The sequence below is a fragment of the Tachyglossus aculeatus genome, chromosome X5 (genome assembly GCF_015852505.1).
Source record: "Tachyglossus aculeatus isolate mTacAcu1 chromosome X5, mTacAcu1.pri, whole genome shotgun sequence".
NCBI classification, from domain to species: Eukaryota; Metazoa; Chordata; class Mammalia; order Monotremata; family Tachyglossidae; genus Tachyglossus; species Tachyglossus aculeatus.
This window is the reverse complement of record NC_052097.1, coordinates 2,381,316-2,406,702: the sequence shown is the minus strand read 5'-3', so window position 1 is coordinate 2,406,702 and position 25,387 is coordinate 2,381,316. Positions and strand designations below refer to the sequence as shown.

Here is a 25,387-nt window from a genome sequence, read left to right as displayed (position 1 = left end):
AAGCGCTTAGTCCAGTGCTGTGCACACAGTAAGCGCTCAATAAATACGATTGATTGATCGATTGATTGTATCCACCCCAGCAAGCCTGGCACACAGCAAGCCCTTAAATACCAGCGTGGCTCGGTGGAAAGAGCCCGGGCTTTGGAGTCAGGGGTCAGGGGTTCAAATCCCGCCTCTGCCACATCAATCAATCAATCAATCGTATTTATTGAGCGCTTACTATGTGCAGAGCACTGTACTAAGCGCTTGGGAAGTACAAATTGGCAGCACATAGAGCCAGTCCCTACCCAACAGTGGGCTCACAGTCTAAAAGGGGGAGACAGAGAACAGAACCAAACATACCAACAAAATAAAATAAACAGGATAGAAATGTACAAGTAAAATAAATAAATAGAGTAATAAATATGTACAACCATATATACATATGCCACATGTCTGCTGTGTGACCTTGGGCAAGTCACTTCACTTCTCTGAGCCTCAGTTCCCTCATCTGTAAAACGGGGATTAAGACTGCGAGCCCCCCGTGGGACAACCTGATCACCTTGTAACCTCCCCAGCGCTTAGAACAGTGCTTGGCACATGGTAAGCGCTTAACAAATGCCATCATTATTATTATTATCGTTATTAGTATGCACGTGTATTATACGTATCAGGTACCGCCGTGCCCGTAGCTACACACGCGTAAAATCTAGCGTCTGGTTAGCAATTCTGCTTTTTGTGGAACGTGTCCTTGTTATTCAAGTTATTGCGGAAAAGCCGGAAAAAGGCAGCCAACCAACCTCAGATGTGATATAGATCGGAGCCCCGGCAGGGCCCGCGGGCAAGGCTGGGCCGCTTTGGCCTGTTGGGCTCCGCTCGGCTCTTCCCCGGCAGAGATTTCCCAAGGCCTCGGCTCCCGCTTCCAGGAAATCGCCCCTCTGGAGCTAAACGCCGAGGGCAGTCCCTTCACTTCCCTGTGCCTCGGTTGCCTCGTCTGCAAAACGGGGATGAAGACTTGGGAGCCTCCTGTGGGACAACCTGATCACCTTGCAACCTCCCCAGCGCTTAGAAACAAATGCCATCATCATCATCATCAAGCTCCCTGGGGGAAGGATTGCCGTCCTCTATGTCATCATCGGTGGTATTTATTGAGCGCCTGCTGTGTGCCGAGCACCGTACTAAGCAGTTGGGAGAGTGCAAGAGAGAAGCAGCATGGCGTTAACGGATAGAGAAGCAGTTGTGGCTCAGTGGAAAGAGCCCGGGCTTTGGAGTCAGAGGTCATGGGTTCAAATCCTGGCCCCGCCACTCAGCTGTGTGACTTTGGGCAAGTTACTTCTCTGTGCCTCAGTTCTCTCATCTGTAAAATGGGGATTAAGTCTGTGAGCCCCACGTGGGACAACCTAATCACTTTGTATCCTCCCCAGCGCTTAGAACAGTGCTTTGCACATAGTAAGCGCTTAATAAATGCCAACATTATTATTATCATTATTATTATTATAGTGTACGGACCCGGGCATCAAGGTCATGGGTTCTAATCCCGGCTCCGCCACTTGTCTCCTGTGAGACCTCCTCCAGGAGGCCTTCCCAGACTGAGCCCCTTCCTTCCTCTCCCCCTCCTCCCCATCTTACCTCCTTTCCTTCCCCACAGCACCTGTATATATGTATATATGTTTCTACATATTTATTACTCTATTTATTTTACTTGTCCACATCTATTCTATTCATTTTATTTTGTTAGTATGTTTGGTTTTGTTCTCTGTCTCCCCCTTCTAGACTGTGAGCCCACTGTCGGGTAGGGACTGTCTCTATATGTTGCCGACTTGTACTTCCCAAGCGCTTAGTCCAGTGCTCTGCACACAGTAAGCGCTCAATAAATACGATTGATGATGATGACAATTGGCAGAGCCGGGATACGAGCCCATGAACTCGCCTAAGCATCTGGGCAAGGGGACGCGACCTTCCTTTTCCTTCTCCACATCCGCTTGTGACCCCGCAGAAGAAGGGTGGCTACAATGGCATCTTTGTCAGGGGAGAAACACTTCCCTGGAACCTCGTCCGGCTCCGAAGCCGGGTTCACGGAGACGCAGGGAGGCTTGGGATCGGAGCCCAGGCCACAGGCCATTAAGGTTGCGGCTAGTGAAGCCCGCGCCGGGGCCCGGAAACTCTAGGAAGCCCATCCACAGTGTTGGGGGGGCATCTAACCCCCAATTTGTACTTCCCAAGCGCTTAGTCCAGTGCTCTGCGCATAGTAAGCGCTCAATAAATACGATTGATGATGATGATGATCTAACCATAATCCTCTGGGCACCCAGGCCGATTTTTTATTCTTATTATTGCAATGATAATATTTAATTTGTACTTCCCCAGCGCTTACTACAGTGCTCTGCACATAGTAAGCGCTCAATAAATACGATTGATTGATTGATTGATTTAATAATAATATAATAGTGATAGCATTTTTGTTTTATTTTCTTAGTATGTTTGGTTTTGTTCTCTGTCTCCCCCTTTTAGACTGTGAGCCCACTGACTTACCATCTTACTTCCTTCCCTTCCCCACAGCACCTGTATCTGTGTTTGTACATATTTATTACTCTATTTTACTTGTACATATCTATTCATTTTATTTTGTTAGTATGTTTGGTTTTGTTCTCTGTCTCCCCCTTTTAGACTGTGAGCCCACTGACTTACCATCTTACTTCCTTCCCTTCCCCACAGCACCTGTATATGTATGTACATATTTATTACTCTATTTTACTTGTACATCTATTCTATTTATTTTGTTAGTATGTTTGGTTTTGTTCTCTGTCTCCCCCTTTTAGACTGCGAGCCCACTGACTCACCATCTTACTTCCTTCCCTTCCCCACAGCACCTGTATATATGTATATATGTTTGTACAGATTTATTACTCTATTTTACTTGTACATCTATTCTATTTTATTTTGTTAGTATGTTTGGTTTTGTTCTCTGTCTCCCCCTTTTAGACTGCGAGCCCACTGACTTACCATCTTACTTCCTTCCCTTCCCCACATCACCTGTATATGTTTGTACATATTTATTACTCTATTTATTTTACTTGTACCCATCTATTCTATTTATTTTATTTTGTTAGTATGTTTGGTTTTGTTCTCTGTCTCCCCCTTTTAGACTGCGAGCCCACTGACTTACCATCTTACTTCCTTCCCTTCCCCACAGCACCTGTATATATGTATATGTTTGTACAGATTTATTATTCTATTTTACTTGTACATCTATTCTATTTATTTTATTTTGTTAGTATGTTTGGTTTTGTTCTCTGTCTCCCCCTTTTAGACTGCGAGCCCACTGACTTACCATCTTACTTCCTTCCCTTCCCCACAGCACCTGTATATGTATGTACATATTTATTACTCTATTTATTTTACTTGTACATCTATTCTATTTATTTTGTTAGTATGTTTGGTTTTGTTCTCTGTCTCCCCCTTTTAGACTGCGAGCCCACTGACTTACCATCTTACTTCCTTCCCTTCCCCACAGCACCTGTATATATGTATATATGTTTGTACATATTTATTACTCTACTTATTTATTTTACTTGTACATATCTATTCTATTTATTTTATTTTGTTGGTATGTTTGGTTCTGTTCTCTGTCTCCCCCTTTTAGACTGTGAGCCCACTGTTGGGTAGGGACTGTCTCTATGTGTTGCCAATTTGTACTTCCCAAGCGCTTAGTGCAGTGCTCTGCACTTAGTAAGCGCTCAATAAATACGATTGATGATGGTGATGATGATGGGGAGGTTACAATAATAATGATGGCATTTATTAAGCGCTTACTATGTGCCAAGTACTGTTCTAAGCGCTGGGGAGGTTACAATAATAATAATAATGATGATGATGGCATTTATTAAGCGCTTACTATGTGCCAAGCAATGTTTTAAGCACTGGGGAGGTTACAATAATAATAATGATGGCATTTATTAAGCGCTTACTATGTGCCAAGCACTGTTCTAAGCGCTGGGGAGGTTACAATAATAATAATAATAATAATGATGGCATTTATTAAGTGCTTACTATGTGCCAAGCACTGTTCTAAGCGCTGGGGAGGTTACAATAATAATAATAATAATAATGATGGCATTTATTAAGTGCTTACTATGTGCCAAGCACTGTTCTAAGCGCTGGGGAGGTTACAATAATAATAATGATGGCATTTATTAAGCGCTTCCTATGTGCCAAGCACTGTTCTAAGCGCTGGGGAGGTTACAATAATAATAATAATAATAATGATAATAAATCTGCCATCCACCGCAGGTGCCCGGCGGCGGCGGATCAGGGACGTCGGGATGGCGAGCGTCAGGACCCGACGTGGTCCTGTCGGTGCCGCTGCCCGCCCCCTCTGAGGTAGGCCGCTTTCATTCTCCCCATTTTACAGATGAGGAAACAGTCTTTTAGACTGCGAGCCCACTGTTGGGTGGGGACCGTCTCTCTATGTTGCCAACTTGGACTTCCCAAGCGCTCAGTCCAGCGCTCTGCACACAGTGAGCGCTCAATAAATACGATTGCTTGATGGGATAGGACCGATCCCGCAACTCTGCCGTACGCGTGGCTTCCCCTACCGCTGTAGAGGGTTTAGGGGCTGTCACTCATCATCACCAATCGTATTTATTGAGCGCTTACTGTGTGCAGAGCACTGTACTAAGCGCTTGGGAAGTCCAAATTGGCAACATCCAGAGACAGTCCCTACCCAACAGTGGGCTCACAGTCTAAAAGGGGGGGGAGACAGAGAACAAAACCAAACAGATTAACAAAATAAAATAAATAGAATAGATATGTACAAGCAAAATAGAGTAATAAATACGTACAAACATATATACCTATATACAGGTGATATACAAATAAATTGAATAAATATGTACAAATAAAATAGAGTAGTAAATCCGTACAAACATATATACATATATACAGGTGCTGTGGGGAGGGGAATCGATCAATCAATCATATTTATTGAGCGCTTACTGTGTGCAGAGCACTGGACTAAGCGCTTGGGAAGTCCAAGTTGGAAACATATAGAGACGGTCCCTACCCAACAGTGGGCTCACAGTCTAAAACGGGGGGGAGACAGAGAACAAAACCAAACAGACTAACAAAATAAAATAAATAGAATAGAATCGGACCCGTGAGTTTATTTGGAGACGGCGTGTCAGGAGAAAGACTCGGGCGTGGGGGGAAGAAGTGGGGGCACTGCTCGGGTTCTGCTCTCTGTCAGATTTACTGAACGCTCACCGTCGGCAGGGCACCTTATTGGGTGTTAGGGAGGGTACAATAGGGTACAATAGGACAATTTTAGACTGTGAGCCCACTGTTGGGTAGGGACTGTCTCTATATATTGCCAATTTGTACTTCCCAAGCGCTTAGGACAGTGCTCTGCACATAGTAAGCGCTCAATAAATACGATCGATGATGATGATGATGACAATAAACAGAATATTCCCCGTCTTCATCCCGATTTATCCACATCTATCCTTTATGTACTTCTACTATAGGCAGGGTACGTGTCTGTACGTTCTCTTGTACCCTCCCCAGCGCTCAGCACAGAGCTCCGCACGCACGACGGACCGGCCGGCCCGTCTCCGGGGGTTCCCGGCTTCGCCGGCGGCCGGTGCCCGGGGCCGGGGGCGACTCAGAAGACGAAGGGGAGGAAGGCCCGGCGTTCCTTCGGGTAGGACTGGAATCTGGCGAGGTAGAAGTCGTGGGTCAGCGTGGCGGCCAGGGCCTGGCTGAACAGCACGTAGAGAAGCAGGAGCCACCAGGTGAGGTTGAAGAAGCCCAGGGTGACGGTAAAAGAGCCGTAGATGAGCAGCTCCGCCAGGTAGTGCGGGCAGGACACCCGCTCGAACCAGTCTCCGCGCGGGATGCGGTAGCTCAGGTGGATCACCTGGCCTGGGAAGGGGAAAAAAGTCCCGTGACCGGGCCGGGAACGGGTCCGTTATCATCGTCAATCGTATTGATTGAGCGCTTACTGTGTGCAGAGCACTGGACTAAGCGCTTGGGAAGTCCAAGTTGGCAACATATAGAGACGGTCCCTACCCAACATCATCAATTGTATTTATTGAGCGCTTACTGTGTGCAGTGCACTGGACTAAGCGCTTGGGAAGTCCAAGTTGGCAACATATAGAGACGGTCCCTACCCAACATCATCAATTGTATTTCTTGAGTGCTTACTGTGTGCAGAGCACTGGACTAAGCGCTTGGGAAGTCCAAATTGGCAACATATAGAGACAGTCCCTACCCAACAGCGGGCTCACAGTCTAAAAGGGGGAGACGGAGAACAAAACCAACCATACTAAAAAAATAAATAGAATAGATATGTACAAGTAAAATAGATAGAGTAATAAATATGTAGAAACATATCATCATCAATCGTATTTATTGAGCGCTTACTGTGTGCAGAGCACTGGACTAAGCGCTTGGGAAGTCCAAGTTGGCAACATATAGAGACAGTCCCTACCCAACATTGGGCTCACAGTCTAAAAGGGGGAGACAAAGAACAAAACCAACCATACTAACAAAATAAAATAAATAGAATAGATATGTCCAAGTAAAATAGAGTAATAAATATGTAGAAACATATCATCATCATCAATCGTATTTATTGAGTGCTTACTTTGTGCAGAGCACTGTATTAAGCGCTTGGGAAGTACAAGTCGGCAACATCTAGAGACAGTCCCTACCCAACAGCGGGCTCACAGTCTAAAAGGGGGAGACAGAGAACAAAACCAACCAGACTAACAAAATAAAAGAAATAGAATAGATATGTCCAAGTAAAATAGATAGAGTAATAAATATGTAGAAACATATCATCATCATCAATCGTATTTATTGAGTGCTTACTGTGTGCAGAGCACTGTACTAAGTGCTTGGGAAGTACAAATTGGCAGCATAGAGAGACGGTCCCTACCCAACAGTGGGCTCACAGTCTAGAAGGGGGAGACAGGGAACAAAACCAACCATACTAACAAAATAAAATAAATAGAATAGATATGTGCAAGTAAAATAAATAAATAAATAAACAGAGTAATGAATATGTACAAGTAAAATAAATAAATAAATAGAGTAATAAATATGTAGAAACATATATACATCTATACAGGTGCTGTGGGGAAGGGAAGGAGGTAAGATGGGGGGGATGGAGAGGGGGGACGAGGGGGAGAGGAAGGAAGGGGCTGAGTGTGGGAAGGCCTCCTGGAGGAGGTGAGCTCTCAGTAGGGCCTTGAAGGGAGGAAGAGAGCGAGCTTGGCGGATGGGCAGAGGGAGGGCATTCCAAGCCCGTTCGTTATATTGTTAGACTGCAGTAATGTTAATAAATAATGGTATCCGTCAAGCACTTACTATGTGCCAAGCACCGCTCTAAACACTGAGGGAGATACCAGCTGAGCAGGTTGGACGCAGTCCCTGTCTCACATGGGGCTCACAGTCTTAGCGTGGCTCAGTGGAAAGAGCCGGGCCTTGGGAGTCAGAGGTCGTGGGTTCTAATCCCGGCTCCGCCACCTGTCAGCTGTGTGATTTTGGGCAAGTCACTTCACTTCCCTGGGCCTCAGTTCCCTCCCCTGTAAAATGGGGATGAAGACTGTGAGCCCCCCGCCATGGGATCCAGCTGACAAGTGGCGGAGCCGGGATTTGAACCCACGACCTCCGACTCCAAAGCCCGGGCTCTTTTCCACGGAGCCACGTTGCTTCTCTAAGAATACAAGATACATCTAATACAAGATGATCGGGTTGTCCCACGTGGGGCGCACAGTCTTAATCTCCATTTTACAGATGAGGGAACTGAGGCACAGAGAAGTGCAGTGACTTGCCCAAGGTCACACAGCCGATAGAGAAGCAGCGTGGCTCAGTGGAAAGAGCCCGGGCTTTGGAGTCCGAGGTCATGGGTTCATGACCCGCTGAGCCGGGGCTTGGGAGTCAGAGGTCGTGGGTTCAAGTCCCGGCTCCCCCACTTGTCAGCTGTGTGACTTTGGGCAAGTCACTTCACTGGGCCTCAGTTCCCTCCCCTGTAAAATGGGGATGAAGACTGTGAGCCCCCTGTGGGACAACCTGACCACCTTGGAACCTCCCCAGCGCTTTGAACAGTGCTTTGCACATAGTAAGCGCTTAATAAATGCCATCATTATTATTATTATATCTCCCCAGCGCTTAGAACAGTGCTTTGCACATAGTAAGCGCTTAACAAATACCATTATTATTATTATTATTGTATCTCCCCAGCGCTTAGAACAGTGCTTTGCACATAGTAAGCGCTTAACAAATACCATTATTATTACTGTATCTCCCCAGCGCTTAGAACAGTGCTTTGCACATAGTAAGCGCTTAACAAATACCATTATTATTATTATTATTATTGTATCTCCCCAGCGCTTAGAACAGTGCTTTGCACATAGTAAGCGCTTAACAAATACCATTACTATTATTATTATTATTGTATCTCCCCAGCGCTTAGAACAGTGCTTTGCACATAGTAAGCGCTTAACAAATACCATTATTATTATTATTGTATCTCCCTAGCGCTTAGAACAGTGCTTTGCACATAGTAAGCGCTTAACAAATACCATTACTATTATTATCATTATTGTATCTCCCCAGCGCTTAGAACAGTGCTTTGCACATAGTAAGCGCTTAATAAATGCCATTATTATTATTATTATTGTATCTCCCCAGCGCTTAGAACAGTGCTTTGCACATAGTAAGAGCTTAATAAATGCCATCATTATTATATCTCCCCAGCACTTAGAACACTGCTTTGCACATAGTAAGCGCTTAATAAATGCCATCATTATTATTACTATATCTCCCCAGTGCTTAGAACAGTGCTTTGCACATAGTAAGCGCTTAATAAATGCCATTATTATTATTATTATTGTATCTCCCCAGCGCTTAGAACAGTGCTTTGCACATAGTAAGCGCTTAACAAATACCATTATTATTATTATTATTATTGTATCTCCCCAGCGCTTAGAACAGTGCTTTGCACATAGTAAGCGCTTAACAAATACCATTATTATTATTATTATTGTATCTCCCCAGTGCTTAGAACAGTGCTTTGCACATAGTAAGCGCTTAACAAATACCATTATTATTATTATTGTATCTCCCCAGCGCTTAGAACAGTGCTTTGCCCATAGTAAGCGCTTAACAAATACCATTGTTATTATTATTATTTTCCGGGCGAGGTAACTGAGGCTCAGAGAAGTGGCCTGCCCAGGGTCCCGCAGCAGGCAAGTGGCTGGGATTAGCTGGGATGCGTGGACATATCTATTCTATTCTATTTATTCTATTTATTTTACTCTGTTACTACGTTTGGTTTGTTCTCTGTCTCCCCCTTTTAGACCGCGGGTGGGTAGGGACCGTCTCTAGATGTTGCCCAGTTGGACTTCCCAAGCGCTTAGTCCAGTGCTCTGCACACAGTAAGCGCTCAATAAACACGATTGATGATAAATATATACTGACTTGCTCCCTTTATTCATCCCCCCCCCTCCCAGCCCCACACCACTTGGGTCCCTCTCTGTCATTTATTTATTTCTCTTCCTGTCCGTCTTCCCCCGTAGACCGTCACCCCGTTGCGGATTGGGAGGGTGTCCGTTTGTGGTTGAACTGTACCCTCCCAAGCGCTCAGTCCAGTGCTCTGCACACAGTAAGCGCTCGATAAATACGATTGACGATTAGAACCCACGTCCCAGGCCGTGCCCCGTCCACTTGGCCACCTTGCAGGGGCTTGTGTGTCCCCCCACCCATTCCTTTCCCGGGACCCCGGGGGACCCCCGGCAACCCCGACTCTCCCGCCCCGGCCCCCGGGAAGGGGAGCGTCCGGCGGCACCCCGAACCCCGCGCCGCCCACGCGGATTCCAAGCCGGGATCGGGAACGCCGGGCCTCCTCACCGGAAGGGTTTTTCCTGAGGTCGGCGAGGATGACGTGGCAGCGGTGCTGGTGGACAGAGGACCAGCCGAACATCAGCAGGCCGAGCACGTGGTACCAGCGGGCTTGCGGCGACAACCCCTTCCCTGAGGGAAGCACCAACGGCACGGTCATTCCTACTGTTTGAGCGCTTACCGTGTGGGCAGGGCGCTGTACTGATCGCTCGGGAGGGTACAATGCAACCACAAACGGACACCCTCCCAATCCGCAACGGGGTGACGGTCTACGGGCGAAGACGGACAGGAAGAGAAATAAATAAATGACAGAGAGGGACCTAAGCGGTGTGGGGCCGGGAGGAGGGGGATGAATAAAGGGAGCAAGTCAGTATATGTTGCCAATTTGTACTTCCCAAGCGCTCAGTCCAGTGCTCTGCACATAGTAAGCGCTCAACAAATACGACTGATCGATTGATTGATTGAGAAGATATGTCTATGTTGCCGATTTGTACTTCCCAAGCGCTTGGTCCAGTGCTCTGCACATAGTAAGCGCTCGATAAATACAATTGATGATGATGATGATGATGATGATGATGATGATGATGAGAAGAGGAAAGGGGGGGCTTAGTCAGGGAAGGCTTCTTGGAGGAGACGGGCCTTCAATAAGGCTTCAATAAGGCAGGGGAGAGTCACGGACTAGCGAGCCCACACCAAGCCCAGGGCTGTCGCCGTGTCTTCCTACCTCACGCGGTTGTTGTGAAGGTTGGAATAAACTAATTAATAGTATAATAATAATGATGGCATTTGTTAAGCGCTTACTATGGGCAAAGCACTGTTCTAAGCGCTGGGGAGGTTACAAGGTTGTCCCACGGGGCGGCTCACGGTCTTCGTCCCCATTTTTACAGAGGAGGGAACTGAGGCTCAGAGAAGTGAAGTGATTCGCCCAAGGTCACACAGCAGACTTGTGGTGGAGCCGGGGTTTCGAACCCATGACCTCTGACTCCAAAGCCCGGGCGCTTTCCGCCGAGCCAGGAGAGTGCTTTAGCGATAAAAAGCGCTAGAGAAAACCAAGGAATTATTATGGAGCAGCAGCGTGGCTTGGCGGAGAGGGCACAGGCCTGGAAGAGTCCCATCTCCTCCAGGAGGCCTTCCCTGATTAAGCCTTCTTTACCCCGATTCCCTCTCCCTTTTGCATCCTCCATGCCCTTGGATCTGTGACCTTTGGGTGTTTAATAATAATAATAATGGCATTTATTAAGCGCTTACTATGTGCAAAGCACTGTACTTAGCACTTGGAAAGTGTGCCGTGCAAAAAGAGCAAAACGTGCATTTTCTACCCTCAAGGAATTTACAGTCTAATGGGGAGACGGGTGGACGGAATTTATTGATAAAGATGAATCGTTGAATCAGAAAATATGCATAAATGCTGAGGCCGAATGCGGATACATAATGGGCAGGGAATGTTTGTTTATTGGTTTATTGTTATACTGTATTGGCCCAAGTGCTTAGTACAGTGCAGCTGGAATTTTTCCCTCATCTGTAAAAATGGGAATTAAGACGGTGAGCCCCCTGTGGACCAACCCGATCACCTTGTAACCTCCCCAGTGCTTAGAACAGTGCTTTGCACATAGTAAGCGCTTAATAAATGCCATTATTATTATTATTATTATTATTATTACAGTGTCTTGCACACAGTGAGTGCTCAATAATAATAATAATAATGGAATTTTTTAAGCGCTTACTATGTGCAAAGCACTGTCCTAAGCACTGGGGAGGTTACAAGGTGATCTGGTTGTCCCACGGGGGGCTCACAGTCTTACTCCCCATTTTACAGATGAGGTAACAGGCACAGAGAAGTTAAGTGACTTGCCCAGAGTCACACAGCTGACAATTGGCGGAGCGGGGATTTGAACCCATGACCTCTGACTCCGCTGAGCCACGCTGCTTCCCTAATATTTGCCCCACCCTCAGACCCACAGCGCTTATGGACAGATCTTTAAATTACGTATTATAAATTACTTACGTTAATGTCTGTCTCCCCCTCTACACCTGATGCTCGGTGTGGGCAGGGAACATATCTTACTCTGTTGTACTGAATCAGTGATACTTATTATCAGTAATAATAATAATTGTGGTATTTGTTAAGTGCAAAGGGCTGGGGTAGAGGCAAGATCATTTTACTTGTACATATCTATTTATTTTATTTTGTTAATACGTTTGGTTTTGTTCTCTGTCTCCCCCTTCTAGACTGTGAGCCCGCTGTTGGGTAGGGACCGTCTCTATATGTTGCCAACTTGGACTTCCCAAGCGCTTAGTACAGTGCTCTGCACACAGTAAGTGCTCAATCAATACGATTGATTGATTGATGATCAGGTTGGACACAGTCTCTGTCCCACATGGAGCGCACAGTCTTGATTCCCATTTTATAGAAGAGGGGAACTTGGGCCCAGAGAAGTTAAATGACTTGCCCAAGGTCACCTGGCAGACAAAATAATAATAATAATAATGATGATGGCATTTGTTAAGCGCTTACTATGTGTAAAGCACTGTTCTAAGCGCTGGGGGGGATACAAGGTGATCAAGCTGTCCCACGTGGGGCTCACAGTCTTCATCTCCATTTTACAGATGAGGGAACTGAGGCTCAGAGAAGTTGCCCAAGGTCACGACTGGTTGATTGATTGATGATCAGGTTGGACACAGTCTCTGTCCCACATGGAGCTCACAGTCTTGATTCCCATTTTATAGAAGGGGGGAACTTGGGCCCAGAGAAGTTAAATGACTTGCCCAAGGTCACCCGGCAGACATAATAATAATAATAATGATGGCATTTGTTAAGCGCTTTCTATGTGTAAAGCACTGTTCTAAGCGCTGGGGGGGATACAAGGTGATCAAGTTGTCCCACGTGGGGCTCACAGTCTTTATCTCCATTTTACAGATGAGGGAACTGAGGCTCAGAGAAGTTGCCCAAGGTCACGACTGGTTGATTGATTGATGATCAGGTTGGACACAGTCTCTGTCCCACATGGAGCTCACAGTCTTGATTCCCATTTTATAGAAGGGGGGAACTTGGGCCCAGAGAAGTTAAATGACTTCCCCAAGGTCACCCAGCAGACATAATAATAATAATAATAATAATAATAATAATAATAATAATAATAATAATGATGATGGCATTTGTTAAGCGCTTACTATGTGTAAAGCACTGTTCTAAGCGCTAAAGGGGATACAAGGTGATCAAGTTGTCCCACGTGGGGCTCACAGTCTTCATCTCCATTTTACAGATGAGGGAACTGAGGCTCAGAGAAGTTGCCCAAGGTCACGACTGATTGATTGATTGATGATCAGGTTGGACACAGTCTCTGTCCCACATGGAGCTCACAGTCTTGATTCCCATTTTATAGAAGGGGGGAACTTGGGCCCAGAGAAGTTAAATGACTTGCCCAAGGTCACCCAGCAGACATAATAATAATAATTATGATGGCATTTGTTAAGCGCTTACTATGTGTAAAGCACTGTTCTAAGCGCTGGGGGGGATACAAGGTGATCAAGTTGTCCCACGTGGGGCTCACTGTCTTCATCTCCATTTTACAGATGAGGGAACTGAGGCTCAGAGAAGTTGCCCAAGGTCACGACTGATTGATTGATTGATGATCAGGTTGGACACAGTCTCTGTCCCACATGGAGCTCACAGTCTTGATTCCCATTTTATAGAAGGGGGGAACTTGGGCCCAGAGAAGTTAAATGACTTCCCCAAGGTCACCCAGCAGACATAATAATAATAATAATAATAATAATAATAATAATAATAATAATAATAATAATGATGATGGCATTTGTTAAGCGCTTACTATGTGTAAAGCACTGTTCTAAGCGCTAAAGGGGATACAAGGTGATCAAGTTGTCCCACGTGGGGCTCACAGTCTTCATCTCCATTTTACAGATGAGGGAACTGAGGCTCAGAGAAGTTGCCCAAGGTCACGACTGATTGATTGATTGATGATCAGGTTGGACACAGTCTCTGTCCCACATGGAGCTCACAGTCTTGATTCCCATTTTATAGAAGGGGGGAACTTGGGCCCAGAGAAGTTAAATGACTTCCCCAAGGTCACCCAGCAGACATAATAATAATAATAATGATGGCATTTGTTAAGCGCTTTCTATGTGTAAAGCACTGTTCTAAGCGCTGGGGGGGATACAAGGTGATCAAGTTGTCCCACGTGGGGCTCACTGTCTTCATCTCCATTTTACAGATGAGGGAACTGAGGCTCAGAGAAGTTGCCCAAGGTCACGACTGATTGATTGATTGATGATCAGGTTGGACACAGTCTCTGTCCCACATGGAGCTCACAGTCTTGATTCCCATTTTATAGAAGGGGGGAACTTGGGCCCAGAGAAGTTAAATGACTTGCCCAAGGTCACCCAGCAGACATAATAATAATAATTATGATGGCATTTGTTAAGCGCTTACTATGTGTAAAGCACTGTTCTAAGCGCTGGGGGGGATACAAGGTGATCAAGTTGTCCCACGTGGGGCTCACTGTCTTCATCTCCATTTTACAGATGAGGGAACTGAGGCTCAGAGAAGTTGCCCAAGGTCACGACTGATTGATTGATTGATGATCAGGTTGGACACAGTCTCTGTCCCACATGGAGCTCACAGTCTTGATTCCCATTTTATAGAAGGGGGGAACTTGGGCCCAGAGAAGTTAAATGACTTCCCCAAGGTCACCCAGCAGACATAATAATAATAATTATGATGGCATTTGTTAAGCGCTTTCTATGTGTAAAGCACTGTTCTAAGCGCTGGGGGGGATACAAGGTGATCAAGCTGTCCCACGTGGGGCTCACAGTCTTCATCTCCATTTTACAGATGAGGGAACTGAGGCTCAGAGAAGTTGCCCAAGGTCACGACTGATTGATTGATTGATGATCAGGTTGGACACAGTCTGTCCCACATGGAGCTCACAGTCTTGATTCCCATTTTATAGAAGGGGGGAACTTGGGCCCAGAGAAGTTAAATGACTTGCCCAAGGTCACCCGGCAGACATAATAATAAAATAATAATAACAATAATAATAATAATAATAATAATAATAATAATAATGGCATTTGTTAAGCGCTTACTATGTGTAAAGCACTGTTCTAAGCGCCGGGGGTGGGGTGGGGGGAGACAAGGTGATCAAGTTGTCCCACGTGGGGCTCACAGTCTTCACCTCCATTTTACAGATGAGGGAACTGAGGCTCAGAGAAGTTGCCCAAGGTCACGCAGCAGACATGTGGCGGAGCCAGGATTCGAACCCCTGACCTCTGACTCCAAAGCCTGTGCTCTTTCTGCTGACCCACGCTGCAGTCAGTAACTAACTCTACCCCCTGGGTTTTCCCCCCACAAGCCTCGGTCAAACGATCGGCAGATCCGCTCTGCCCGCTCACCAAACCCCTGTTGCGTTGTGGGAGTGTCCCCGTTGCCGAATTGTCCTTCCCAAGCGCTTAGTCCAGCGCCCTGCACACAGTAAGCGCTCAATAAATAAATACGATTGAATGAATTACAACCCAGGACCTCCGAATCCCAGGCCCGTGCTCTGTCTGTGCGCCAAGCCCCGTCTTGGGCGAGTCCAATCGATCAATCGGTCGTGTTTATTGAGCGCTTACTGGGTGCAGAGCACTGGACTAAGCGCTGGGGAAGGACAAGCCGGCAACCTAATTCCGCAACACGGCAGAATTAGGGACACGTCCCCTGCCCGTGACGAGTTTACAGTCAATCAATCAATCAATCAGTCGTATTTATTGAGCGCTTACTATGTGCAGAGCACTGTACTAAGCGCTTGGGAAGTACAAACTGGCATCACATAGAGACAGTCCCTACCCAACAGTGGGCTCACAGTCTAAAAGGGGGAGACAGAGAACAGAACCAAACATACCAACAAAATAAAAGAAGTAGAATAGAAATGTACAAGTAAAATAAATAAATAAATAGAGTAATAAATATGTACAACCATATATACAGGTGCTGTGGGGAAGGGAAGGAGGTAAGACGGGGGGATGGAGAGGGGGACGAGGGGGAGAGGAAAGAAGGGGCTCAGTCTGGGAAGGCCTCCTGGAGGAGGTGAGCTCTCAGCAGGGCCTGCAGTCCAGAGGGGGAGGCCCTTGTACGCTCCCCAGAGCGCTCAGTACAGCGCGTGATCGATTGAAAAGAGAAGCCGCGCAGGAGCGAGGCCTGGGCCGGCCGCTGTCCGACGACACTCACCGTCCACGTCCACGTCGGGCACCTGGCTGAGCGCCGTCAGGCCCACGATCACGTAGTAGACGAGGCCGAAGCCGTAATGCACCACATGCATGACGCCCGGGGAGAACACGCTGACGCGCAGGCACTCGAACAGGCGCCGGCAGCTGTGCAGCCATAAGCACGCCAGGACCAGGAACCCGGACAGATGCAGCTCATCCCCTGCCCGGAAAAAGCCCACCGCCCGCGTCCACCAGGCCGATTTAGGGGCCTTTTTAGACTGTGACCCCACCGTTGGGTAGGGACCGTCTCTCTATGTCGCCAACTTGGACTTCCCAAGCGCTTAGTACAGTGCTCTGCACACGGTAAGCGCTCCATAAATAGGATTGATGACGATGAAGAGGGGCACCGTACCCGGCGCTTGGACAGACGCGTTCCCTGCCCCCGACCAGCTGACGGTCTAGAGGCGAGGACAGACGTTAACGGAAATACATTACAATCAATCAATCGTATTGATCGAGTGTGCAGAGCACTGGACTAAGCGCTTGGGACGTCCAAGTTGGCACCATATAGAGACGGTCCCGACCCGACAGTGGGCTCACAGTCTAAAAGGGGGAGACAGGGAACAAAACCAAACATACTAACAAAATAAAATAGATATGGACAAGTAAAATGGAGTAATAAATATGTACAAACATATATACATATAGACAGGTGCTGTGGGGAAGGGAAGGAGGTAAGGTGAGGGGGATACACGCAAATTGAAGGGGGCTGTCCCACAGAGGTTCGCCGTCTTCATCTGTCTTTCACAAATGAGGTAACAGAGGCACAGGGAAGTCGGGTGACTTGCCCAAGGTCACACAGTGGACAAGTACTGGAGTTGGGATTAGAACCCACGTCCTCTGATTTTCAGGCCCGGGCTCTTTCCATTCTGTTCTATTGATTTTATTTTGTTAATATGTTTGGTTTTGTTCTCTGTCTCCCCCTTCTAGACCGTGAGCCCACTGTGGGGTCGGGACCGTCTCTAGATGTTGCCAACTTGGACTTCCCAAGCGCTCAGTCCAGTGCTCTGCACACCGTAAGCGCTCAATAAACACGAAAAATAAAAACAGTGCTTGGCACATAGTAAGCGCTTAATAAATGCCATCATCATTATTATTATTATTATTAGAAGAAGTGAGTGACGGAGCCAGCCCGCTGTTGGGTAGGGACTGTCTCTATATGTTGCCAACTTGTACTTCCCAAGTGCTCAGTCCAGTGCTCTGCACACAGTAAGCGCTCAATAAATACGATTAATTGACTGATTGATTTCCAATACACCGTGTGGCTTGTGGTGTAATTTGTATTCGATTGTATTTGTTGTATTTTGTGTTTGTTTTGTAATTCATTCATTCAGTCGTATTTCTTGAGCGCTTACTGTGTGCAGAGCACTGCACTATTACAGATTGGGACGGGAGTGCTGTGGGGCTGGGAGGGGGAGTGAATAAAGGGAGGGAGTCCAGGCGATGCGGAAGAAATAAATACAGATTGGGACGGGAGTGCTGTGGGGCTGGGAGGGGGAATGAATAAAGGGAGGGAGTCTGGGAGATGTGGAAGAAATAAATACATTACAGATTTGGACGGAAGTGCTGTGGGGCTGGGAGGGGGAAATGAATAAAAGGGAGGGAGTCAAAGCGATGCAGAAGAAATAAATGCATTACAGATTGGGACGGGAGTGCTGTGGGGCTGGGAGGGGGAATGAATAAAGGGAGGGAGTCAAGGTGATGCGGAAGGGAGTAGGAGAAGAGGAACAGAGGGCTCATCTCTTGGAGGAGATTATTATTATTATTATTATTATTATTAATGGCATTTATTAAGCGCTTACTATGTTCCAAGAACTGTTCTAAGCGCTGGGGAGATTACAAGGTGATCAGGTTGTCATTCATTCATTCATTCGTATTTATTGAGCGCTTTCTGTGTGCCGAGCTGGGCACTGGCGATGGGCCTTCAATAAGGCTTTGACGAGGGGGAGAGTCCCTGTCTGTTGGATATAATAATAATAATAATGATGATGGCATTTATTAAGCGCTTACTATGTGCAAAGCACCGTTCTAAGCGCTGGGGAGGTTACAAGGTGATCAGGTTGTCCCACGGGGGGCTCACAGTCTTCATCCCCATTTTCCAGATGAGGGAACTGAGGCCCAGAGAAGTGACTTGCCCAAAGTCACACAGCTGACAATTGGCGGAGCCGGGATTTGAACCCATGACCTCGGACTCCAAAGCCCGGGCTCTTTTCCATTGAGCCACGCTGCTTCTCTGATATGAGGGAGGGAGGGCGTTCCAAGCCAGAGGTAGGGCATGGGTGGGCGGTGGGATAGAAATACGATTGATTGATTGATTGATTGATCATCGGTGGTATTTACTGAGCGCCTGCTGTGTGCCGAGCACGGTACTAAAGCACTTGGGAGAGTACAAGGGAGAAGCAGCATGGCCTTAACGGATAGCGTACGGGCCCGGGCGTCAAGGTCATGGGTTCTAATCCCGGCTCCGCCACTTGTCTCCTGTGTGACCTCGGGTGAGTCACATCACTTCTCCGTATATATGTTTGTACATATTTATTTATTTGACTTGTACAGATCTATTCTATTTATTTTATTTTGTTAGTATGTTTGGTTTTGTTCTCTGTCTCCCTTCTAGACTGTGAGCCCACTGTGGGGTAGGGACCGTCTCTAGATGTTGCCAACTTGGACTTCCCAAGCGCTTAGTACAGTGCTCTGTGCACAGTAAGTGCTCAATAAATACGATTGATTGATTGATTGATTGATGAGATTGAGGTACGGCGCCAAAGGTTGCCATTAGAGGAACGAAGGACGCGGGCTGGATTGAAATAGGTGAGGTAGGAGGGGGCAAGGGGATTAAGGGCTTTAAAGCTGATGGGGAGGACTTCCTTTTCGACGTAGAGGTGGGTGGGCAACCCCTGGAGGATCTTGAGGAGGGGGGAAAACGTGAAACAGTAGTATTTATTGAGCACCTATTCTACGTAGACAACATCCCGGGTGCCTGCTGCGTGCTGAACGCTGTGCCAGTCGCCTGAATCCCCAAGATGAAGCCCCTAGGGTGGAAGAGCGGTCCAGCCACGCCAACACGCCGCGGGGGTATGTTTGTACATATTTATTACTCTATTTATTTATTTGACTTGTACATATCTATTCTATTTATTTTATTTTGTTAGTACGTTTGGTTTTGTTCTCTGTCTCCCCCTTTTAGACTGCGAGCCCACTGTTGGGTAGGGGCTGTCTCTAGATGTTGCCAATCTGTACTTCCCAAGCGCTTAGTACAGTGCTCTGCACATAGTAAGCGCTCAATATATATGACTGATTGATTGACTGATTGATTGGGACGTACCTGGGCCCCGGCCCTCCCCGAGGGCCTCGAGCAGGCGGCGGAGCCAGGCCGGGAGCGGGCGCGCCAGGAACAGGGCCTGGACGAGGCGCAGGAGCAGGAAGCCGTTCCACAGCACCGACACGACGTAGAAGTGGGAAAACCATCTGGGGGCGACAGGAAGGGCAGGGGGCTGGCACCATTGATAATAATAATAATAATAATAATAATAAAATAATAATAATAATAATGATGATGGCATTTATGAAGCGCTTACTATGCGCAGAGCACCGTTCTAAGCGCTGGGGGGGGATACAGGGTGATCAAGTTGTCCCACGTGGGGCTCACGGTCTTCATCCCCATTTTACAGATGAGGCAGCTGAGGCTCAGAGAAGTCAAGTGACTTGCCCAAGGTCATGCAGCAGACATGTGGTTTCCCCCTTTTAGACTGTGAGCCCACTGTTGGGTAGGGGCCGTCTCTAGATGTTGCCAATTTGTACTTCCCAAGCGCTTAGTCCAGTGCTCTGCACATAGTAAGCGCTCAATAAATACGGTTGATGATGATGATGATGATGATGATGATGATGAGTAAGCGCTCAATAAATACGATTGATGATGATGATGATGATGTGGTGGATTCCGGATTCGAGCCCAAGACCTACAATTGATGATGACTCCAAAGCCCATGTTCTTTTCCACTGAGCCACGCTGCTTAGAAACTGTGGCAACCCCACAGCACCTGTATATATGTGTATACGTTTGTACATATTTATTACTCTATTTATTTATTTATTTATTTTACTTGTACCTATCTGTTCTATTTATTTTATTTTGTTAGTACGTTTGGTTTTGTTCTCCGTCTCCCCCTTTTAGACCGTGAGCCCACTGTTGGGTAGGGACCATCTCTAGATGTTGCCAACTTGGACTTCCCAAGCGCTTAGTCCAGTGCTCTGCACACAGTAAGCACTCATCATCATCATCATCATCATCATCATCAATCGTATTTATTGAGCGCTTACTGTGTGCACAGCACTGGACTAAGCGCTTGGGAAGTACAAATTGGCAACATATAGAGACAGTCCCTACCCAACTGTGGGCTCACAGTCTAAAAGGGGGATCAATCAATCAATAAATGCGATTGATTGATTGATTAAGTGCTTACTGTGTGCCAGGCACTGTACTAAGTGCTTGGGAGTGTATAATATAATAATACAACAGATACAAAGCCTGTTCACAACGAGCTCCAGTTTCTGCAGGGTGCAGATAACGGAGGCATTCTTTAAGCGCTCACTATGTGCTAAACTGTTTTACTTCTCTGGGCCTCGGTTTTCTCATCTGTAAAACAGGGATTTTTCTTTTTTTTAAATGGTATTAAGTGCTTACTATGTTCCAGGCACTATACTAAGCGCTAACCTTCTCACTGTACCTTGATCTCGTCTAACTGCTGACCCCTCATCATCATCAATCATATTTATTGAGCGCTTACTATGTGCGGAGCACTGTACTAAGCGCTTGGGAAGTCCAAATTGGCAACATCTAGAGACAGTCCCTACCCAACAGCGGGCTCACAGTCTGAAAGGGGGAGACAGAGAACAAAACCCAACATACTAACAAAATAAAATAAATAGAATAGATATGTAGAAGTAAAATAAATAAATAAATAGAGTAATAAATATGTACAAACATATATACATATATACAGGTGCTGTGGGGAAGGGAAGGAGGTAAGATGGGGGGGATGGAGAGGGGGACGTGCTTGGGAGAGTATGATATAATAATACAGCAGATGCATAGCCTGTTCACAACGAGCTCCAGTTTCTGCAGGGTGAAGATAACGGAGGCATTCTTTAAGCGCTCACTACGTGCTAAGCTGTTTTACTTCTCTGGGCCTCGGTTTTCTCATCTGTAAAACGGGGATTTTTCTTTTTTTTAAATGCTTACTATGGTCCAGGCACTATACTAAGCGCTAACCTTCTCACTTTACCTTGATCTCGTCTATCTAACTGCTGACCCCTCGCCCAACATCGTACCTCTGGCCGTGTCCCCCAGACAATGACTCTCCCCCCACCACCCCTTCAAAGCCTTACTGAACGCCCGTCTCTTCCGAGAAGCCTTCCCCGACTAAACCCGCCCTTCCTCTTCTCCCACTCCCTTCCGCGTCACCCTGACCTGCTCCCTTCGCTCATCGGTGAAGCAGCGTGGCTCAGTGGAAAGAGCCCGGGCTTTGGAGTCGGAGGTCGTGGGTTCCAATCCCGGCTCCGCCAATTGTCAGCTGGGTGACTTCACTTCTCTGTGCCTCGGTTACCTCATCTGGAAAATGGGGATTACGACTGTGAGCCCCCCCGAGGGACAACCTGATCACCTTGTAACCTCCCCCGCGCTTAAAAAAGTGCTTTGCATATAGTAAGCGCTTAATAAATGCAATTATTATTATCATCAACCCCTCCCAGCCCCACACCACTTATGTCCGTATCTGTCATTTATTTATTAATATTAATATCTGCCTCCCCCTCTAGATTACAAACTCATTGTGGGCAGAGAATGTGTCTGTTTGTGGTTGTACTTTCCCAAGCGCTTAGTACATTGCTCTGCACACAGTAAGCACTCAATAAATATGACTGACTGAATAAATGAATACCTGTTCCCCCTCCCTTCTAACCACCCCAGCGCTCACTACAGCGTTAGGCACAAAATAAGCGCTTATGCTACTAATATTAGTTATCTTTACGACTGAATGTGTCTTTTATTGTTGTAGTGTACTCTCCCAAGTGCTCAGTACAGTGCTCTGCACACGGTAAGTGCTCAATAAATACGACTGAATGAATGATCACTAATATTAGTGTTACGACAGCTCCCGGAAACGCTTAACGCTCCCGGCCTGACCGGTGGGGTCGAGGTTACTTAATAATAATAATAATAATAATAATAATAATAATAGCATTTATTAAGCGCTTACTATGCGCAAAGCACTGTTCTAAGCGCTGGGGAGGTTACAAGGTGATCAGGTTGTCCCACGGGGGGCTCACAGTCTTCATCCCCATTTTCCAGATGAGGGAACTGAGGCACAGAGAAGTGAAGTGACTTGCCCAAATAATAATAATAATGGTAATAATGGCATTTATTAAGCGCTTACTATGCGCAAAGCACTGTTCTAAGCGCTGGGGAGGTTACAAGGTGATCAGGTTGTCTCACGGGGGGCTCACAGTCTTCATCCCCATTTTCCAGATGAGGGAACTGAGGCACAGAGAAGTGAAGTGACTTGCCCAAAGTCACACAGCTGACAACTGGCGGAGCCTGGATTTGAACCCCTGCCTGTCCCGCCGTCGACCCCCGTCCCATGTCATCCCCCTGGCCTGGAATCAATCAATCGTATTTATTGAACGCTTACTGTGTGCAGAGCACTGTACTAAGCGCTCTCCTTCCCCACATCCGCCAAGCTGGCTCTCTTCCTCCCTTCAAGGCCCTACTGAGAGCTCACCTCCTCCAGGAGGCCTTCCTTCCTCTCCCCCTCGTCCCCCCTCCATCCCCCCATCTTTCCTCCTTCCCTTCCCCACAGCACCTGTATATATGTATATATGTTTGTACATATTTATTACTCTATTTATTTATTTATCTGACTTGTACATATCTATTCTATTTATTTTATTTTGTTAGTATGTTTGGTTTTGTTGTCTGTCTCCCCCTTCTAGACTGTGAGCCCGCTGTTGGGTAGGGACCGTCTCTCTATGTTGCCAACTTGGACTTCCCAAGCGCTCAGTCCAGTGCTCTGCACACAGTAAGCGCTCAATAATTACGATTGATTGCTTGCAGAGCACTGGACTAAGCGCTTGGGAAGCACAAGTTGGCAACATCTAGAGACAGTCCCTACCCAACAGCGGGCTCACAGTCTAGAAGGAGGAAGAGCGGCAGGCTGGGGGCTCGTCCCCCTCTCCATCCCCCCCATCTTACCTCCTTCCCCTCCCCACAGCACCTGTATATATGTTTCTACATATTTATTACTCTATTTATTTTATTTGTACATGTTTATTCTATTTATTGTATTAATATGTTTTGTTTTGTTGCCTGTCTCCCCCTTCTAGACCGTGGGCCCACTGTTGGGTAGGGACCGTCTCTCTATGTTGCCAACTTGTCCTTCCCAAGCGCTCAGTCCAGTGCTCTGCACACAGTAAGCGCTCAATAAATACGACTGATTGATTGATTTTACTTGTGCATATCTAGTCTATTTATTTTATTTTGTTAGTATGTTTGGTTTTGTTGTCTGTCTCCCCCTTCTAGCCTGTGAGCCCACTGTTGGGTAGGGACCGTCTCTAGATGTTGCCAACTTGGATTTCCCAAGCGCTCAGTCCAGTGGTCTGCACACAGTAAGTGCTCAATAAATACGACTGATTGATTGCAGAGCACTGTACTAAGCGCTTGGGAAGTCCAAGTTGGCAACATCTAGAGACGGTCCCTACCCAACAGCGGGCTCACAGTCTAGAAGGAGGAAGAGCGGCTCTAGATGTTGCCAACTTGGCCTTCCCAAGCGCTTAGCCCAGTGCTCTGCACACGGTAATGGCTCAATAAATACGATTGACTGATTGCAGAGCACTGGACTAAGCGCTTGGGAAGTCCAAGTTGGCAACATTTAGAGACGGTCCCTGCCCAACAGCGGGCTTACACTCTAGGAAGAGAGGCAGGCTGGAGGCAGGGAGGAGGGAGGGCGTTGGGGTCCAGGGGAAGAGACGGTGGTGGTTAGTTCCTTACCTCTTGGGGACGTGCGTTCGGGTTTGTTGGGTTCCGTGGTTTTTTCCGTATCGGAGCAGGGTCTGCAGGGCGGGGGGCAGGGCCCGGCCCAGGCCCAACTGCAGCCCCAGCAACAGCAGGAAGCCCCCCGACAGCCCCAGCCACACCAGCCACAGGCCCCCCGCCAACCCCCACATGGCGCCCGCGCCTACACCAGGCCTCCGCCAGGCGGCGACAAACGCGCCCCACGGACCCGCCGGCGGGGGCGCGCACGCACGCCGCGCTCCCCGGGCCCCGCGCGTGCGCAGGGCCGGCCATTCATTCATTCATTCATTCATTCATTCATTCATTCATTCATTCATTCAATCGTACTGATGATTGAGCGCTTACTGTGTGTACATCATCATCATCAATCGTATTTATTGAGCGCTTACTGTGTGCAGAGCACTGGACTAAGCGCTTGGGAAGTCCAAGTTGGCAACATAGAGAGACGGTCCCTACCCAACAGTGGGCTCACAGTCTAAAAGGGGGAGACAGAGAACAAAACCAAACATACTAAAAAAATAAAATAAATAGAATAGATATGTACAAGTAAAATAAATAAATAAATAGAGTAATAAATATGTACAAACATATATACATATATACAGGTGCTTTGGGGAGGGGAAGGAGGTAAGATGCACAGCACACTCTACTAAGCGCTTGGGAAGGACAAGTTGGCAACATAGAGAGCCAGTCCCTACCCAACAGTGGGCTCACAGCCTAAAAGGGGGAGACAGAGAACAAAACCAAACATACTAACAAAATAAAATAAATAGAATAGATATGTACAAATAAAATAAATAAATAAATAAATAGAGTAAAAAAATATGTACAAACATATATACATATATACAGGTGCTGTGGGGAGGGGAAGGAGGTAAGATGCACAGCACACTGTACTAAGCGCTTGGGAAGGACAAGTTGGCAACATAGAGAGACGGTCCCTACCCAACATTGGGCTCATTCATTCATTCATTCATTCATTCTCCCCCTTTTAGACTGTGAGCTCAATGTTGGGTTGGGACTGGCTCTATATGTTGCCGACTTGTACTTCCCAAGCGCTTAGTACAGTGCTCTGCACATAGTAAGCGCTCAATAAATATGATTGATTGATTGATTCATTCATTCATTCATTCTATCGTACTGATTGAGTGCTCACTGTGCGCAGAGCTCTGTACT

General features: G+C 46.9%; 1 protein-coding gene across 1 annotated transcript; it reads right to left on the bottom strand.

Annotated features, from left to right (window-relative positions):
- Positions 1–5,422: 5,422 nt before the first annotated feature.
- Positions 5,423–24,363, bottom strand: SRD5A3 (steroid 5 alpha-reductase 3). Its single transcript, XM_038769121.1, has 5 exons — positions 24,188–24,363; positions 19,469–19,611; positions 16,109–16,306; positions 9,892–10,014; positions 5,423–5,898 (listed from the first exon to the last, which is right to left on the bottom strand). The coding sequence occupies exons 1-5, from the start codon at positions 24,361–24,363 to the stop codon at positions 5,639–5,641; spliced, it is 900 nt and encodes a 299-aa protein (XP_038625049.1). The 3' UTR covers positions 5,423–5,638.
- Positions 24,364–25,387: the final 1,024 nt, after the last annotated feature.

What these genes read in the sequence shown, in the direction of transcription:
- SRD5A3 (XM_038769121.1), bottom strand. Translation starts at nt 24,363, where the DNA reads ATGTGGGGGTTGGCGGGGGGCCTGTGGCTGGTGTGGCTGGGGCTGTCG. An exon ending in GCCCGACGTGGACGTGGACG is followed by an intron (nt 10,015 to 16,108) that starts GTGAGTGTCGTC and finishes TGCTTCCCTCAG; the next exon opens with GGAAGGGGTTGTCGCCGCAA. An exon ending in CCTCAGGAAAAACCCTTCCG is followed by an intron (nt 5,899 to 9,891) that starts GTGAGGAGGCCC and finishes TCCCCTTCCCAG; the next exon opens with GCCAGGTGATCCACCTGAGC.